Source organism: Eschrichtius robustus, chromosome 15, assembly GCF_028021215.1.
Source record: "Eschrichtius robustus isolate mEscRob2 chromosome 15, mEscRob2.pri, whole genome shotgun sequence".
NCBI lineage: Eukaryota > Metazoa > Chordata > Mammalia > Artiodactyla > Eschrichtiidae > Eschrichtius > Eschrichtius robustus.
In genome coordinates, this window is record NC_090838.1 from 83,761,793 (window position 1) to 83,779,411 (window position 17,619).

At 44.8% G+C, this 17,619-nt stretch overlaps 1 protein-coding gene across 2 annotated transcripts; it reads right to left on the bottom strand.

Annotated features, from left to right (window-relative positions):
* Window positions 1–1,389: 1,389 nt before the first annotated feature.
* SLC20A1 (solute carrier family 20 member 1) lies at window positions 1,390–17,147 on the bottom strand. 2 transcript variants are annotated; one of them, XM_068564291.1, is made up of 11 exons: window positions 16,986–17,147; window positions 15,838–16,453; window positions 15,538–15,678; window positions 15,260–15,345; window positions 9,686–9,782; window positions 7,114–7,233; window positions 5,308–5,580; window positions 4,627–5,185; window positions 3,845–4,030; window positions 3,213–3,297; window positions 1,390–2,368 (listed from the first exon to the last, which is right to left on the bottom strand). In XM_068564291.1, the coding sequence occupies exons 2-11, from the start codon at window positions 16,181–16,183 to the stop codon at window positions 2,207–2,209; spliced, it is 2,055 nt and encodes a 684-aa protein (XP_068420392.1). In that variant the 5' UTR covers window positions 16,184–16,453; window positions 16,986–17,147; the 3' UTR covers window positions 1,390–2,206. The 2 variants fall into 2 exon arrangements, with proteins under 2 accessions (XP_068420392.1, XP_068420391.1); XM_068564290.1 differs by having other exon boundaries at window positions 16,912–17,147.
* Between the last annotated feature and the right edge of the window lie 472 nt (window positions 17,148–17,619).

Here is a 17,619-nt window from a genome sequence, read left to right on the forward strand (position 1 = left end):
AAAAAAAAAAAAAAAAAAAGGCAACATCTAATGCCCAAGAGAAACAGGCCACAGTTCCCACCAGCCTGTGTCCCTGGCCCACAGCAGCTATTACCATACATGGAAATACAGATCCCCTCTGGCCTCTTACTAGCTCGTGGGGTTCCTCTTCGCCAGATCTAGCTGCTCTTCCTAGAGAAACACATCCTTGGTTCAAGTGCTTCCTCAGCTGTCCTCTCCTGGGCCAAGGGGAAAATCTTGGGGAGAGTTACTACTCTCCATTTAATCACCGGGCAAAGACAGGATATGGGTTTGTGTGAGGTCATATAGCACCAGGAAAGGAAGCCAGCACAAAAACTCAGAGGGTCTCCTGCAGAACCCTCAGTTCTGGGCTTACTGTTAGGTTCCTCTTTACCCCAGGCCCCCTTCTTCTTCCTCAAATAGTCACATGGCTACCTTCAGCTAGCCTGGGGCTGTCCATTCTCTTTATTTTGGCTGCTCCGGGTCTTAGTTGCACGGCACACGGGATCTTCAGCTGTGGCACGTGGGATCTAGTTCCCCAACCAGGGATCGAACCCGGGCCCCCTGCATTGGGAGCACGGTGTCTTAACCCACTGCACCACCAGGGAACTCCCTGTCCATTCTCTTAAGATCAGGAAAGATACAGTTCAGTATCTTTCATCATCTACAAAATAATGCTAAGAACTACTGCAAAAGGTCTTGAGAATTCAATGTACATAAAAAGCTTAGTGCAGTGCCTGACATGAAATGGTGAACATTTACTAAGTGAATCCATGGCAGGTACGCAACCAGGGGTCCAATTTCTCAGGCACAGGTCAGGCAAGCATAACCTTATCCTTGTTGCAGTCTGGCTTCTAAAAAGCATCTTGCTAAAAGTCTAAGGACAGGACCCATCAATCTAGTTCGCAAAGCCATGCACCAAAAGTGCCGTCCTGATCAAGCGTAAAAGAGATAATGGGTCAAGACTGAAGAATCCAACACTGAGAATTTTTAAATGAAGCTGAGCTACACTCGTGAAACACGAACACTCATTTTAGCATTCGCTGTAATAGCAAAGCTACAAATAATCTAAACAAGGGTCTAGTAAAACAAAATAATCCATTCAAACAGAAAAACTTTGTGGCTGTTAAAGACAATGAGTAGATAAGTGCTAACACGGAAATGTCTAGGATGTGCTGGTAGAAAATGCCAAACAGTTAGAAATGCCCCATGGAGGAATGTCACGTATATTCTGGGATCACAAGAAACGTACCAGGGAGGAGTGGGGAACTTTAAGCTAGAGGGCAGTTCTCACTTGTTAAGATACCACACTCTCCTAAGAATTGCATAAGGCTGACCGATTCGGGAGCTCAGAGGCTTCAAATATATGAACAAAACCAATGAGACGTGTTTTCTAAAAACGGTAGGCTTTTTTATTCAGTTAAGAGGTAGACAGATGAACATGGAAGGCTGGCCCATTTAACTCACCCAAAGTTCATATTCCACTGCATTCATCCATCCCACACGGCCAGAAATCTTAAAGAGAAATAACCAAGACTGCCAGAAGGATTTTTCTTCCTACTTCTTCTTAGCAATAATAGTCAGTGAACTGCTTGCAAAGAAGTTACTACTAACTTAAATTTTCACCGTGTCCAAAGAACCTTGTCCTTATAAGAAGTTCACGTATGCCAATAGAACCTGCCACTACCGACAGGAGGGCAGGGTACAAATGACTATTTTTCTAAGAGACTACAAGGGAAGCTTCGGTTACGGTGTTTGCTGTCAAGTCCCTGTGCGTGTTAGGGCAGAAGCTGGTGAAACCAACAAAGCAGAGCACGCTCTGTCAAATGGCTCTGAATGGTTGTTTTAAAACGAAACAAAACAAACAAAAAAAATCACAAGTTATCTTCAGAGACAACATTAAAACATAATGGAATTGAAGCCTGATACAAAAAGTAGAGAAATATATACAGGAATTCACAGCCCAGAAGGAAAAGGGACCTCAACAGGAACCAGTGGAAACCTGGCTACTTTACATAGCTAATTTTGAGACAAGTCATATTTAGCACAAGAGCAATTATAGCACAAGTAACGCTTCCCTCCCACAGCTCCCAAACTTTAAAAGAGACTCCTGTCAGTCTTCTATAACACTGTAATCATTCTTCAAAGGAACAGGAATGTGTAAGGTGGTCCCAAACACTGACCCGAATTTTCATCTCAAACAGCTTCACACTCGGAGGATGACGTATTTGAAGACTGCCATGATGGCAGCACTGATAACGCCAGAAATGGGGACTGTGACAAACCAGGCCATAAAAATGTTGCGGAAGAGCCGCCAATCAACAGCCTTTTTGGATCGGAGCCAGCCAACGGACACGACAGAGCCCACCTACGGGAGAAAACAATCGAGGAAACTGGTTACTGAAGTGCCAATGGCATTTTGTTAAATAGACCCGTGACTTTATGTAGGTAAGGAGCCCCAGACCGCTGGACCGATCCATGAAAGCTGGTTTGTAACAAGATGAAGGCAATATAAAATGCAATCACGGAATCTGTGCTAATTGGGGTAAAAGAGGGAAAGAAAACTCCCTTTTCCCTTCTGAGCTGCTGGAATTTAATGAACTACATTAATAATAACAAAGACTGCTTTAATAGTAGATTCCTTTAAGTTTTCGGTTTCCCAAAGATTCTAGAGGGGAGGCTGCTATTAGACCTAATAGCCAATCACCCACAGATCTCTCTGGAAGAAAAAGAATGACTCAAAGGCTCCATGATGAACCAACTTAAATTCCCTTAAGGAAGCCAGTTTCTTCCTTTCCCTATAGTTATCCTATGGTTATTAGATGCTCATCAAGCAACCTTAGGATTCAATAAGTTTCTCAGGACTTCAATCCTGAGATGCTCTGAATATACGCTTGCTTCAAATAAACTGCCCTTCAACAGTCCAACAAGCCTCACAGACTTGCTACCTCTATAAAAAGGGGCTTTTGCATCGTTTGGGGAGAAAATATACTATCTGCTTAAATAAAAGTAATAGACACAAGAAACTGCACAATGTGTATTTACATCCTTATAGTCAACTTGTCCTAAACTTGTGAACTCTTCGAGACTCGCACGGTATAACACCAAACTATCAAAGGAAAAAAAACAAAAAACAAAAAGAACAAAAAAATCCCTCTCAACATATCTACTAAAACCACTCAAAAGACACAGTACCTCTACATTACACTTACTTTACAATGTGTTGTACTGATGGGAAGGCCAATATTCGATGCAATTACTACAGTGAGGGCAGATGCCAGTTCGATACTGAAGCCGCTGTGGACACAAATAGATCACCTGTCAAGAATGGAACTTAAATTTTGGTAAGTTAGCACTATCCCAAAGTTCACGCAATCTTGCTGTGCTCTACCCGGTGACAAAAACGCCACCAGCATCTTTAGTTTGCTCTAACTCCTGAAATCTGCTTGAAATCAGGCCATGAGATTCCTCTTCTCTTTTCCAGCGTTTGAGGTTTTAAGGTTTTCTGGAAGCCCATTCTTAAAGCTTGCACTTTCCCTTTGAATTTAGTAAGCATCGGTGTTGGCTCCATAAAGACAGAGATAAAAGCCAAGTGCACATAGCTAGTAAGTCTTAGCACACACATCTTTCTCAGAAGTTATTTTGTTAAAAAGAGTCCACTGGAGTTGAACAGATAAATTATGTTTGAGGGCCAGACGATAAGGAAAATCTAAAAGGTTCACACCAAAGAGAGTAACATCGGGAACTTATACAAACTTGGTTACTGTATGTAGTAGCACTGTACAGTATTACGTATCTTAAGAAAATGAGCATTAACCTAGTAAGACCTGCTTTACCAACTTACCTAGAGGGTGTGATTGGTGTCAGATCTTTCCCCATGGTCTGGATAACTCTCCTTCCCCAAACCCATAGACCAATACAGATACCAACACCACCATAGAGCAGAAGCCATATTGGTGTTGCTACTTTCGAGGAAACATCTCCCGTGTCATAAACCAGATACAAAGCAACCAGAGGACCGATGGCATTGCTGAAAGAAAAAAAGAGGGCAGGGATGATTTTTCTGGCAAAACTAAAACTTGGCAAGAATCTATTTGTTAACTGACTTACTAAGTTTTCTAAAGCAAAGCTTTCATTAGAAGCTGGTCTTTCTTTCAAAGGAAATAAACGGAACCCCAACATACACACAGAAGAAAATGAGAGCTCTTCTCAGAGGGGAAACGCCACGCATCTGGCGGCCTGTCTTCCTACCGGCCCACCTAAAGCAAATTTTGGGTTCCAACGAACAGCTGAGAAACCACAGAACTAGGATTAGCCGCCTACAAATTCATTCTAGGGGGCAGCGATTCTATCAAAGAACTGGCTCCCATCTCGATAAAAGGCTTCTCTGTGAAAGATGTGTGTGTTTATCACCTACAGAGACAAACATATTCTTTGCAATCTCTCTGAAGAAGAAATTTTTCTTCCTGTTTTTTTAGGTCAATTAATTGCTATTACCTCACCCTTTCCACATTATTCAGTGTCCCACGGGTGGTAATAAGTACCAAGGCCACAAGCAGAGCCTCATAAAAGGATCAGGCGGCATAAAAATAGCACGAGCAGGGCCAAGAATCATGATCGACTGACCTGACGTCATTGCCACCGTGGGCGAATGACCCAAAGCAGGCCGTGAGGATCTGCAGGAACTGGAAGAGGAGAGACACTTGTGGTCTGTCCTGGTCACACCACTCTTCTAGGGAGCTGGTGCTTCCCTTCCTGTCGCCCAGACCCATCTCGGCCTTGACACTCATGTCGATCTCGGATGCTGAGTGAGTTTCAGACACGGCGTTGCAGTAGCTGGTGTAACTGTCCATTCGAATTCGCTTCTTGCTGTCTCCGTTAGGCCACGTCAGCTTCTCCATCTCTTCACCCTTCTGTTCACCTTCTTTGGCACGGAACGAATCCAGGGGCATGCCACAGATTGCCATGGTATAGGAAGTGTAGCTATTATTGCGCCTCAAGGGTTTGTCGCCGGAGTCTCCCATGCAGTCGCCCACCTTGGCAAGATGTAACTTATGGAGCAACTCTTTGTACAAGCCGGAATCCTTATGCACGGTGTGATACTGGTAGTGGCCGCTGGAGCTTATCTGGTTACTGACAGCTCGACTGAACTGAACTAGGTTCCCGTTAGGTAACTGCACTGCACCTGGCCAAGACCAAAAGGCGACACTCAATGCCAGGAGCGTGACGTCCGAACGCAGAGCCCCGCAGCAGTACTGCTAACAACGGGAAACTCGCCTTGCCCCGCCCGAGGGAGAGTCCACTCACCGTTCATGGTGCCGTCTATGCTGGTTTCCTCTTTCAGGTCCACGCTGGCAAGCCTCGCTCGCTCGGGAGCTTCCTCCAAGTCTCCAAGTTTGAACGAGACCGTTCTCTCCTCCACTGCAGCCCGGAGGGGCCCGGTGGCTGCCGACCCCACCTCCGAAACGGGATTCCTGGTTTCAGTATCACTGAGCGACAACTTTGTTTCTTCGTGGTCTTCTTTCAAGCTATTCTTTTTGTCCATTAAGGGGCTTTCAGAAGGACTACACTTGATTTCTCCTAGAAAAGAAGGATGTTTTTGTTTGGTTCTGACCAAACTAACTTGCTCTACACTTCCCCTTTCCCTCACCTCAAAAAGATACAAAAATCCTTCTCGAAATAAGACCACATGTAAACTTCAGTGAAAATTCAGGATAATTTTCCTGTCTGCTTCATCTGCCGTATCGCTTAATCTCTCACTTGGGAAGAAACCAGCAATACAAATGCAGAACACCCTATTACTAGGGGCTGCAAAGCTTTTCAGTGAAGGGCCAGACGGTAAAATCTTTTAGGCCCTGTGGACTCTGCTATAAATTCTTGTTCTTTACAGAACCCTTCACAAATGTGGAAACCATTCTGAGCCTCCTGCTGACCCCTTCTGAGGGGAAAGCAGCTCAAGCATGGGGCTGAGAGAAAACTGAAAATTCTGACTTCATCTAGCGCACGTTCTTTTTAAAAACTGGCCCCAAATTTCAGTCTGTGAGTTCAAGCAAAATGACACGGCTCAACGCAGGCAACTAAAGGTGACTTGAATGTCCACCTCTAGAAAACAAAGACATGTGCCTTATGGTTCTAGGTCCCATGACCAGGTAGGAACGCTTTCTGCCTTTGTACCAATGCCCAGTCTGTTTCCGTGTTCATTCAGGCATCCCAGTCAAGCTACAAACCAGGATATAGAACATTAGCGAGACCTGTCTCATCTTCTCCCAGACTGAGGGAGAATCAAGGTCACGAAGGCCTGAAGGCCGCCAGACTAGCGCAGGGCCTCTCGGAGGCTCCGGAGCGCAGCTGCATGACGCAGCGCTCTTCTGGTGCCACTGCAGTCTGCGCGGCCCTCCGCTTCTTCAAAGAACAAACTTAAATCACTACCCGAGCAGTTGCAGATGAAAAGGGCAGAAAAAGATCATTTCAAGAGAGTTCAAGTAGTAAGGAAAGGAATACAAGATTTAATTAAGACCTATACTAACCAAAACGGTATGCCATATTTGATTATACTGAAATACTACATACAGTAATGGTCTAAATGATCCCTTCATGACACTTGAAAACGTCTACCTCTGGAATCTGTGCTCCAATTCTGAGAATTAACCAAATCTAAAGTCAGATAATATATTAGCATAGCTCTGAATATCTGAATCTGAAGGCATTAGTTTTGGTAAATGTTTCTTTCCTGTGAAAATATTTCATACCTACCTTTTATTTTTCATTAAGGTATCCTCATCCCTCTCAATTAATGTGGACTACAACTTCTCTGTATTTATCTAGCATGTCACTGGCAAGTGATCAAGGTACAGTAAAAAAAAGAAAAAATAGATTAAGTGCCTAGCTTGTCTGGCGGCCCAAATAAGGACAAGTATGCCTTATGACTAGGTCTCAGGTCATTTTAAGTTAATAAGAACATAGTTTGGACAATAAACCTATATCCGCAAATTTCCATGTAAATTTTCTGGCTTTACCAATCTATCCAAGTAGCGGATTTTTACAGATGGCTAAACAAAAAGAAGCAAGCACAACATTACTAGTTAAAATTTTCTGCTACAATTTGTTACTTACGTTCAATTTTTCTCTTCATCCTGGGACATACAAAGAACCAGACGATAAGGGCACAGAAAACTGCACATCCCACCGAGATGAGGATGGTACCCCACAGAGGAAGTTTGTCAAAGCCCAGCACTAGGAGATAAAATGGTGCATCTTGAAAACCCCAGGGCAACTGCCCCCCTGTAATAACGTGTAAACCCTCCTCTGGGGACTCTGGGGTTCCCCAAGCCAGCCCATCACCCTTTACAGCTGTTGCCAGCCTTAGGTCCACAGGATTTACTGTGTTAGTGGCTATACAAATTTGGGAGAAAAATCCCATGGCATCTGAAATCCACACCGGTCTGGCCCACTTTAATCACCTGCTAGACTGACATCTCCCAAGCTCCTTCACGTTAGGCTTTTTCCTTTCTTTGCTTTAGAAGACAGATTACTACACTGAGGATCTGCAACTAGCTATGAAAAAAAATGGAAGCATTCCACTGCCCAGCCTCCAGATGGGAGCGGCCACACGTTACATTTGCACATAAGATTTTAACGTTAAAAAAGGAAAGTGCCCCAGTCCTCACATTTCTCATACTGATATAATTAGTTCTCTGTGGAAGTTATCACATCCATTACACTAGCAAAATCCTTTAGAGCAAGATTATCTCTTAGAACACATTATCAAACTAAGATACATTTATCTATCAAGGAATAAGAATAGTTCAAAGGGCTGTCTTTCACAAAAAGAAAACAGAGTGGTAATCATACTAACAAGCCACATCTTAAACAGAGACATGCCTACTTCTCACATGGCTAAGGGATCATTAACTAGTTATCTGGTTATCACTTAAACCCCAACAGCCTCCAAGCCACTCGTCTATATTTAACGACAGAAGCAAAGCACTAGACAACACTATTTAAGACTAAAAGATGTTATAATGATCTGTGGTTTATCCAAGAACAGCTTAGTTACTTGTGGTTGTTTTGCTCATTAGGAATTACTTATAAAATGGAAATTCTATTGTTCTTCAAAATGATTAGTATATAAAAATCAGATATAAATTGAGGCCCCTTCAAAACTAAAGTTCTGTAATGACTAAATCTTTCCATTTTAATTCCTGCTATCAATTCTAATCATGGAGTTAGTCACACAAACTAAAATATACATGAAATTTAATCAATCTCTGTATCACAATTTAAATTTGCCTACGTTCCAAGTCAAAAAAGGGAAATGAGACTGGTTTTTCTTGTAAATGATCGACCAAAGGACAGGACAAAAATATCCACATTCCCTTTTCAAAGACGATTGAAAATGCAAGTTTCTAATTTCAATTTCACTGAACTATGAGCTTTGCTGCTACCACATAAAACATCAGTGCTTAGAGCCTCATAGAGACTTTTTTAGTTTAACATGAAGAAGCCAATTTAAAACAGAATGGAAAGGCAGCAGGCAAGCTTTCCTTTGCCTGTAGCATTTGGTAAGGAGTCTGGTATCCCCTAAATAAGATCAATATCCTCATAAAGTTGTCCAATTTCTTTCCTGATTATTCTAATAAAGACATGGTTAAAAATACTTAGCTAACTCCATTTTTTGTCAGTGACTTATTACTTCAGTGAGGTTTACAAAGCAAGTTACAATCCATTAGTCAGAAATGAAATCAATTTGGTGGGCCACAATGAGCATTTTAAAAAGCTAAAAAGAATACTTGCAAATATGAGTGCATAGCACATAGCAAGGTTAAGTAGCTTCAAGATACTATTCCAGTTATCCTTCCCTCTCTCCCCCTCCCTCTCTAAGTATGTGTGTGCCGAGCAGCAATGTACAATGTCTTTCTTCCAGTGTGTCACAACAGTCAAAAGATTGAAAGCCACTGACCTGACGGGTCAAAGGCCATCAAGCCAAATGAACCTAGACAGGAAAACTGACTGATCAAGACATGTACTGTCCTGTCTAACAAGTTACAGGTTATCAATCTTTTTCAATTGCTAAATGAAACACGTATCACAATTTAATCCATGTTTTGCCTTCGTTCCAACATAAAAGTAATCAACATTTCAATCTTTATATTCTCACAAATATTTTTCCTCTTAGCTGCATGAATTCTTCTTCCAAGTGCACTTAGGGCAGGTGTTAAACATCCCAACTCTTCTCATTCAAGCAGATTCAGGGGAGTAAATTTAGAAACAAAAAGGAGCTCCACTTGGGAGAGAAAAATGAGAATATCCAGCAAACCAGTCCTAAATGACTGATTATCGAAGACCAAATATAACTAATGACTCTTCAGTAGTCGAGGTAACATCAATTCCGGTATTTTTAGCATAGATAGGAAAGAGGGAGGGAGAAGATCAAATTATCGGTGGATCCTGTGAAGACTAAAGAGTAAAGGTCTGTAGTGATTTAGAATCTGAGCAGGTCTCTTTGGTTGAAAAACTATCTAGGTTAACTCAGCATACACTAGCCTGCAGCCTTCTGAAATGGGCGCAGGCCAGCCACCTTCTAGGAGATTTCAGCCCTGTAAACAAAAAGGGGTAAATTGGGCATTTAATGCAAGTTTTAGAAACAACTTTAAATTCACATTTAAATATTCTGATATGTACTTACAAGGTGCTCCAGTGTACATGATGGAAAAGAGGTTGATTCCAATTGTGCAGGCATAGAACACTGGCAAAGCTCGCAACCCATTAGGAACTGGATCTGCCTGTAAAATATCATTATCACTAAGATCAAGATCTTAAAAGCTGTAAAAACTTAACCCATTTCCATAGAACCTTATCAAAGGGCAGCTTCAGGAATTAGTTCCAATAACTATCTCTCCAGAGTAGTTTCCAAGGCCAAATGGTCTTCTCCTACATTTGCTCCTGGAAGTTCCCCTACCAAGGCTGATCTCATTTTCTACATCTATCTGAATTTAAGTATGTGTTTGGTTTAATGTTTGGGGGTTGGTTAGGTTTTTGTTGCTGTTATTCTTTTTTTTTTTGGCTTCGTTGCATCTTTGTTGCTTCGCTTGGGTTTTCTCCAGTTGTGTCGAGCGGGGGCTACTCTTTGTTGCGGTGTGCGGGCTTCTCATTGAGGTGGCTTCTCTTGTTGCAGAGCATGGGCTCTAGACATGAGGGTTTCAGGAGTTGTGGCATGCGGGCTCAGTAGTTGTGGCTCACGGGCTCTAGAGCGCAGTCTCAGTAGTTGTGGCGCACAGGCTTAGCTGCTCCGTGGCATGTGGGATCTTCCCGGACCAGGGCTCAAACCCGTGTCCCCTGCATTGGCAGGTGGATTCTTAACCACTGCGCCACCAGGGAAGTCCCTGTTGCTGTTATTCTTAACAAGGCTACCTATTACTAGTGACTGGTGATGTCCTGAATAATCAGCTTCAACCCCCAGGGCTCTAAGGTACCTCATGTCCAGATATAAATCTGAGCACACACCTGAAAATGTACTATATAGGAGAGATCAAGAAACAGACTATGAGATATTAATTTCTTACCTGACTTTATACCTGCAGTGACTTCTTAAAAACAAAACATGTAGTAGAATATACCAGCAACAACCATCTTATCTAGACATTTGATAAATATGCCACAACTAATGATTTACCAAAGTGCTAAGATAAAAATCAGTCGTACACTAGGTCACCTCCTCATTTAACAGACTGTGCCAAGCACTAAAATATGGGAGTGGGGCTTCCCTGGTGGCGCAGTGGTTGAGAATCTGCCTGCCAATGCAGGGGACACGGGTTCGAGCCCTGGTCTGGGAAGATCCCACATGCCACGGAGCAACTGGGCCCGTGAGCCACAATTGCTGAGCCTGCGCGTCTGGAGCCTGTGCTCCGCAACGAGAGGCTGCGATGGTGAGAGGCCCGCGCACCGCGATGAAGAGTGGTCCCCGCTTGCCACAGCTGGAGAAAGCCCTCGCACAGAAACGAAGACTCAACACAGTCATAAATAAATAAATAAATAAATAAATAAATAAATAAATAAACAAACAAACAAACGTGAATTTCTTTAAAAAAAAAAAAAATATGGGAGTGAATGAGACAAAGTTCCTGCTCTCACAGAACTGACATTTACATTCTAGTACAGAATCACGCTATGAAGAAAAAAGAAGGGGAAGGAGGCAGGGATGGAAGGAGGTGCACACTTTTAATTCTTGGGGGGGTGGGGCGGGAGATAGTCCAAAGACCATCAGTGGGGCAAAGACACAAATGTGTTAGGTCAACAAGCCATAAGCCAGGTACACACGCAGGGGTAGAAAAAGAGCAGCCAGAGAGCAGGCTATCTGGAGGGCAGAATATCCCAGAGACATCAGCAAGTACAAAGACCCTGAGGCAAACACTTGAATTGTCTGAGGAACAGCAAAGGAGGCCAGTGTGATTGGAAACAAGAGTTAAAAACAAGAGCACAGATCTGAATACATGGGAAGACTAAACTTTAAAGATATTGTGAGGCCAAAGGTTTAATGCTATCTTGAATCACAATCCAATGGAAAATCTTGGGGAGGAATAGACAAGGAGAAGAATCATAAATACATCAGAAGAGTGAGGTAATGGCTTAAGATCAAGGAAACGGAAAGTAGAGGTGCCATTCCAAATCAGCAGAGATGGGCCCTCAACGAAAACCACTCTGAATATTACCTTCCCTATCCGTAGTTTAAAAGAATGCTACAGGTAGGGAATTGGTCAAAACAAAAATAGCCAATAAAACCTAAGCATCAGGGCTTCCCTGGTGGCGCAGTGGTTAAGAATCCACCTGCCAATGCAGGGGACGCGGGTTCGATCCCTGGTCCGGGAAGATCCCACATGCCACAGAGCAACTAAGCCCGTGAGCCACAACTACTGAGCCTGCGCTCTAGAGCTCACGAGCCACAACTACTGAGCCCGCATGCCATAACTACTGAAGCCTGCACGCCTAGAGTCTGTGCTCCGCAACAAGAGAAGCCACTGCAATGAGAAGCCCGCACACTGCAACGAAGAGTAGCCCCCGCTCACCACAAGTAGAGAAAGCCCACGTGCAGCAACGAAGACCCAACGCAGCCAAAAATTAATTAATTAATTAATTTAAAAAAAAAAAAAAAAAACCTCATCATCTCTGAGTAACTCAACCACGTAGGTCCCACCCCAAGGGTAGTCGGTAAGGTTATGAACCTGAGGTGTATATACATTTTTCTTCTAAGCACTATCTGTGCTTTTAAGAAATTCTCCAAGGAACCTAAGACCACCCCCCGAAATCAAAATCCATAAGGGTTCTAGACATTTGCAGGGGCTTCTCTTTCTCCCTTTTGCTACCTCCGAACTCCTCTTAGCCACTCCCCCAGGAGGTAACCAGGGCTAACATTTTATGGAGTGTTTACCACCATATGACTCACCTAACACTTAAAACTTAGAAGTAAATATCTCATCATCCAGTTATATGGGATGGGAAAGGGGGTCTTCATAACCCACTTTCAACCATAATAGTTCATTTTTTATATATCGGACGTTCCAGTAAACTAAAGAAAAAAGTTCCTGAGTTTGAAAAGATGCCCTAGATATATTTAATGAGATTCCTGACAGAAGGGAGAATGCTGAAAGGCCCACTTTCTTTGACTAGAATTTACACACTCAACAGGAAAGCTCCCTTTCCCCTATTCCTTGTTTACTGTTCCCAATCCTTAACCTCCACTCTGCTTTTTCCTACTAGACTACCCAACACCCTTGGAACATTCAGAAAGTTGAACACTTTTAAAAGCACTTTTAATGTTAATTTCCAAAACAGAATCTTTAGTTGGAAAGTATCTTAATGGTCAAATATTTAGATTTTAACAGCCAAGACCACCAAAGGTTACTAGTGTAAAAATGTTTTTTTGAGATTTAAAATGTAACAGTAGAGCTTCCCTGGTGGCGCAGCGGTTGGGAGTCCGCCTGCTGGTGCGGGGAGCACGGGTTCGGGCCCTGGTCCGGGGGGATCCCACATGCCGCGGAGCAACTAAACACAACTACTGAGCCTGTGTGCCACAACAGCTGAGGCCAGCGTGCCTGGAGCCCGTGCTCCGCGGCGGGAGGGGCCCCCGCGGTGAGAGGCCCGCGCAGGGCAGTGAGGTGTGGCCCCTGCTCACCGCAGCCGGAGAAGAGCCCGCGCGCAACAGGGAGGACCCAACACAGCCAAAATAAAATAAAATAACAAAATAAATTTTTTTTAAAAAATAAATTTAAAAAAATTTTTAAAAAATAAAATAAAATCTAACAGTAACCAGAAATATTCAGCCTCATCACCTAAAAATTCATCTGTTATTGGTAGATTAAACACAAGAGTATGTGCCTGCCTGTGTGTGTGTGCGGATAGATTCTCAAAGTCCATATTGAATAGTTTTAAACACTATTCCAATCATTCCAATCATTTTTTTTAAATATTTATTTATTTATTTTGGCTGTGCCGGATCTTAGTTGCAGCACACAGGATCTTTTAGTTGTGGCATGCGGACTTCTTAGTTGCGACACGCGAACTCTTTAGTTGCAGCACGCATGCGTGATCTAGTTCCCTGACCAGGGATTGAACCCGGGCCCCCTGCATTGGGAGCAGAGAGTCTTACCCACTGGACCACCAGGGAAGGCCTATTCCAATCATTCTTGATCATGTCCATCCTCATACCCCATGAAGAATATATAATTAAGAAGTTAATATATCTAACTAAAGGTCTCTAACTGAGGATAAAAATGCCTGGCATGCATTCCCCAAATGAGAGGTCTGGGCACCTGAAAATCCCACTTTGCACCTGAAAGCATGACCATTCCTCCTCCAGAAAAGAAGTTTATTTTGGCTTGAGACACACAAAGCCTCTCCAGAATCCGAACAATCTGTCTCTCAATAATCCACAAAGACCCAGTGTAAACCCTTATGAGCACAAATCCGTAACAGGGGATCCTAGCAATTCTCCTGCTTCTCTGGTAAGGAGCAAGCTATACGGCTCTAAAAATACGAAGAGCTCTGATCCCTGACTACTACTAAGCTTCAAATGGAAGCATCACATTATCATATTCTACAGCTGTGGGGAGTAGGAGGGTAGGTGCTATTCATTACCTGCTTGCTAAATAAGACAATGCCAAACTTTGAGTCCGTTAATATCAACGAACTGTTTACTCTCAAATTATACCAAGCTATAGAGGTTTCAAGTTTTCAAAGTATTACACTGCTATCTTTTGCCAGACTCAGGCCATGGTAAATAGTGATTAGTGAGTCACTTTACCAGTTATTGAATTTCTATAGAAAAGTACATATCCTTCCCTAGAGAAGCTTAGAACTAGACCAAACAAATGGCTCTGAATACATTCTTACCCCTTGGGATTAAGCTACCTATCTCCCTTCACTCAGATTTCTTCAGTTTAGAAAAATTTTTAAGAACTTACAATGGACCGTTAAGAGCCATTCACCTCAGGAAAAGGACAACTTTGTTTCCTGAGAAAAATGCATTTATTCTTACTGTAACTCAGTCCAACGACAACATCCCTTGTTGTCTACATTTATTTTGGAGCCAGCATCAGACTTCTTGATAAAAAAAAATGCTATCAGGTCCCTCAAAAGGGATTTTCAAATGGACAGGAAATTAAATGGCTGTCTGGAATTTTTTTTTTTTTTTTTTTTTTGCCAAGAGAAACAAAACAAAATTACCTTTACTGGTTCCTTTTTACCTATTCTGAGCTATTAGAGTCAAGTCACTGTGAGAGGTAGGGTGTCCACCATGAAGCTTACAAGCTGGTTTCAATAATCAACACTCTAGAAATAACTATGTAGGGACCCAAACTATTCCACTTTAACTGGCAGCTACGAAAAAGTCACCCAGGACATTGTGATTTGTTGAACCCTAAGCTTACAATTCAGACTGGCCTGCATATGATGGTGATTTAAAGTAGTAATCCGCATGCAGCTAAACAAAGCCACTCCAAATACATTTCCTTAATTTTTTCTTTCAGTCTCTCCAATTTCTTGGCACACTATAGTGTTCAATTTTTCCTTCCCAAATGCCTTCTTGGGTATTGAAAATTGCTTCTTTCAGAAAATTCAACATACGACAAGAGGTATACAAAACAAAGAATTTTTCTAACTTTCCAAGGCCACACTCCTACACACCGATCACATTTGCAAAAATGCTATCGGTTTGAATACCATTGGGTGTGACTTATTACAGGTCATGGGGGGAGAGAAAGATTACCTTACGAAGGATGAATGCACGAACAAGGAAGAATAAAATTCCAGACATAATACCAGAAAGCAGCGGTGAGACGAACCAAGACATCACTGGAATAGAACACATTAAGAAAAAAATGTCAACTAATGGAAATCAGGAACCAAAACACACTTTAAATTTTAGTCCTCTCTTCTCAAAACTTTAGTCCGTCCCTCCAATTTTACACCATATTCTCCCATACACAACACCATGGTAACACGACAAGAAGAAAAGAATAAAAAGCCATTTAGAATTAAACATACCAATTTTTATCAGTTCTGACCACTTGACCCCCTCCTGCCCCTTCGCCACCAGGGAGAAACCAATGGTTGCACCAACGATACAATGGGTTCCAGAAATGGGAAGCTTCAAAAACGAAGCCACTAGTTGCCACACGGCAGAACCTGAAACACATCAAGTTTTATTAAGTACGTGACAAAATTCCATTATGTACGAAGTGCATATTACTGAATCTGAATCAAGGCAGAGCACAAGAATGGGACTACCCATGATAAGAATCTCCTCACCCACCACTATTAGGACGATACGAATAAAAAACTTACCAAACATCGCACTGACAGAGCCGGCCATCAGCAGCTCTTGGGTCGAGTTGTACATCTCCACGTCAATCAAGCCCTTCCTGATGGTTTCGCTCACTTTGGCCCCCAGCAGGACGGAGCCCACTGTCTCAAAGATACTAGCTAGGATGCAGGCTTGCTTCAGGGTCACTACACCTGATCCCACGGCTGTACCAAATGAATTTGCTACATCATTGGCTCCCACGGAGAACGCCAGGACAAATGCAATAATGAAGCCCAGGATGAGCATCCATAGGTAGTCCACCAACGGACCAGAAGCGGCAGTAGCAGCAATAGTAGTGGCAATCAGCGTTGCCATGGTAGATGCCATTCTCTAGAGTAGTGGTTCTTTAATTAATCAGAGAATTACTGAGCGGTTTTCGAGATGTGTAAACAGAATATGAGGTATCAAAAATGCTATAATAAATAATATATATTATATAAAATTAAATACTGTAAACTACGGCACAGAAACCGAGCTGGGGAGTTACTGCTATACGCTGCGTATGGGCATCTGTTGTCTGGGGTTTCTTTGGCTCTGGAGGGCTAGAAGCACGGAGCAGAATTCCATGGCGGAGAAGAGAAAGGACGCAAGTTCATCCTGGAACGGGGAGTGGATAACAATAGCAGCGCGCTCTTGCGGTCCCGCCACCCCGCGACGGCCCACCGGGACTCGGGGCCCCGGCCTTGCCCGCCGCCCGCGATCCGCTGTCCCGCGCCCCAAGCAGGACGCGCCGGGCGGCGGGCACGTGGCGCCGGGGACCACCTCGGCCCGCGCGCGCCCAGCCCGGCCCCCGCGCCGCCGGCCCGCGCGCGCCCTCCCCGCGAAAACCGGAAAAGGGCCGTTCCCGCGCGCGCCTCCCGGGGACCGCCAAAAAGGCCCGCGGGCGGGCGGACGGGGTGGCATGGGGCGGGGTGGGGGAGGGAGGCGGGGAGAACCGAAAGCAGAACCCCACCGCGCCGCCGGCCCCGGCCCAGCCGGCCAGCCCCCACGCCGCCGCGTCCGCGCCGGGCCCCGAGGAGAAGAAAGAGCCTTTCCAAGGTGGCGCCGCCACTCACCAAAGAAAACGAGGGGCCGAGTGGGAGACGAGGTCCAGGCTGCGGCGGCGGGCTAGGGCCACGGACGCACGCACCTGCTGTCGGCGAGCACACGGCCTGGGGCGGAGGCTCTAGGGATGGCTCGGCGGGGCTGGCGACCCACCCAGGAAGCAGCCGCGGACGCCTCAGCAGCCGAGAAGGAAAAAGCACTCAGCGCGCGCCGGCAGCCATCACTCCAGCAGCGCACCCCACCGGCCTCTACTTATAGCCGGCGCCGCGCACCGCGTGACCGGCCGCGCCTCGCACCGCCCAGGAGCCCCGCCCCCGGGCTGACGCAGCCCCAGCCAACCCGGAGGGCCGGCCGGATGAGCCCGACCGCGGCGATCATTGGCCCGCCCAGCGCCGGCGGCCACGCCCCCAGCGGGGAGCCTGTCCACGTGGGGAGGGCCAGCCCCCTCTCTGCGGCCTTGCCCTGGCGTCCTGGCACCTTCTGGCCGCGCCTGCTGGTTAGCGGCCGAGGCCGCGGGGCGCCCTCACCCTGCCGCTGGAGGTCGTCAAGCGGGGATTGTAGAGGCCGCGACCAAGGTCATAGTTCCTCCCGCGCGAGCCCAGTTTTAAGGAGCTGGCCGCGCCTCAAGCCGCACTTTCAGCGCACTTGTGACCTGCCGCATCCGGAGGCCACACCTGGCCGAGTTCCCTCCCTCCCGTCCTCCCGGTGACGCTGCAGGA

Excerpts from the sequence above, each read along its gene's own strand:
- SLC20A1 (XM_068564291.1), bottom strand. The coding sequence starts at position 16,183 with ATGGCATCTACCATGGCAACGCTGATTGCCACTACTATTGCTGCTACT. Across the intron at positions 7,234-9,685 it reads CATGTACACTGGAGCACCTT|TGCTGGGCTTTGACAAACTT; the intron begins GTAAGTACATAT and ends TTTATCTCCTAG. Across the intron at positions 3,298-3,844 it reads ACACCAATCACACCCTCTAG|CGGCTTCAGTATCGAACTGG; the intron begins GTAAGTTGGTAA and ends TTGTGTCCACAG.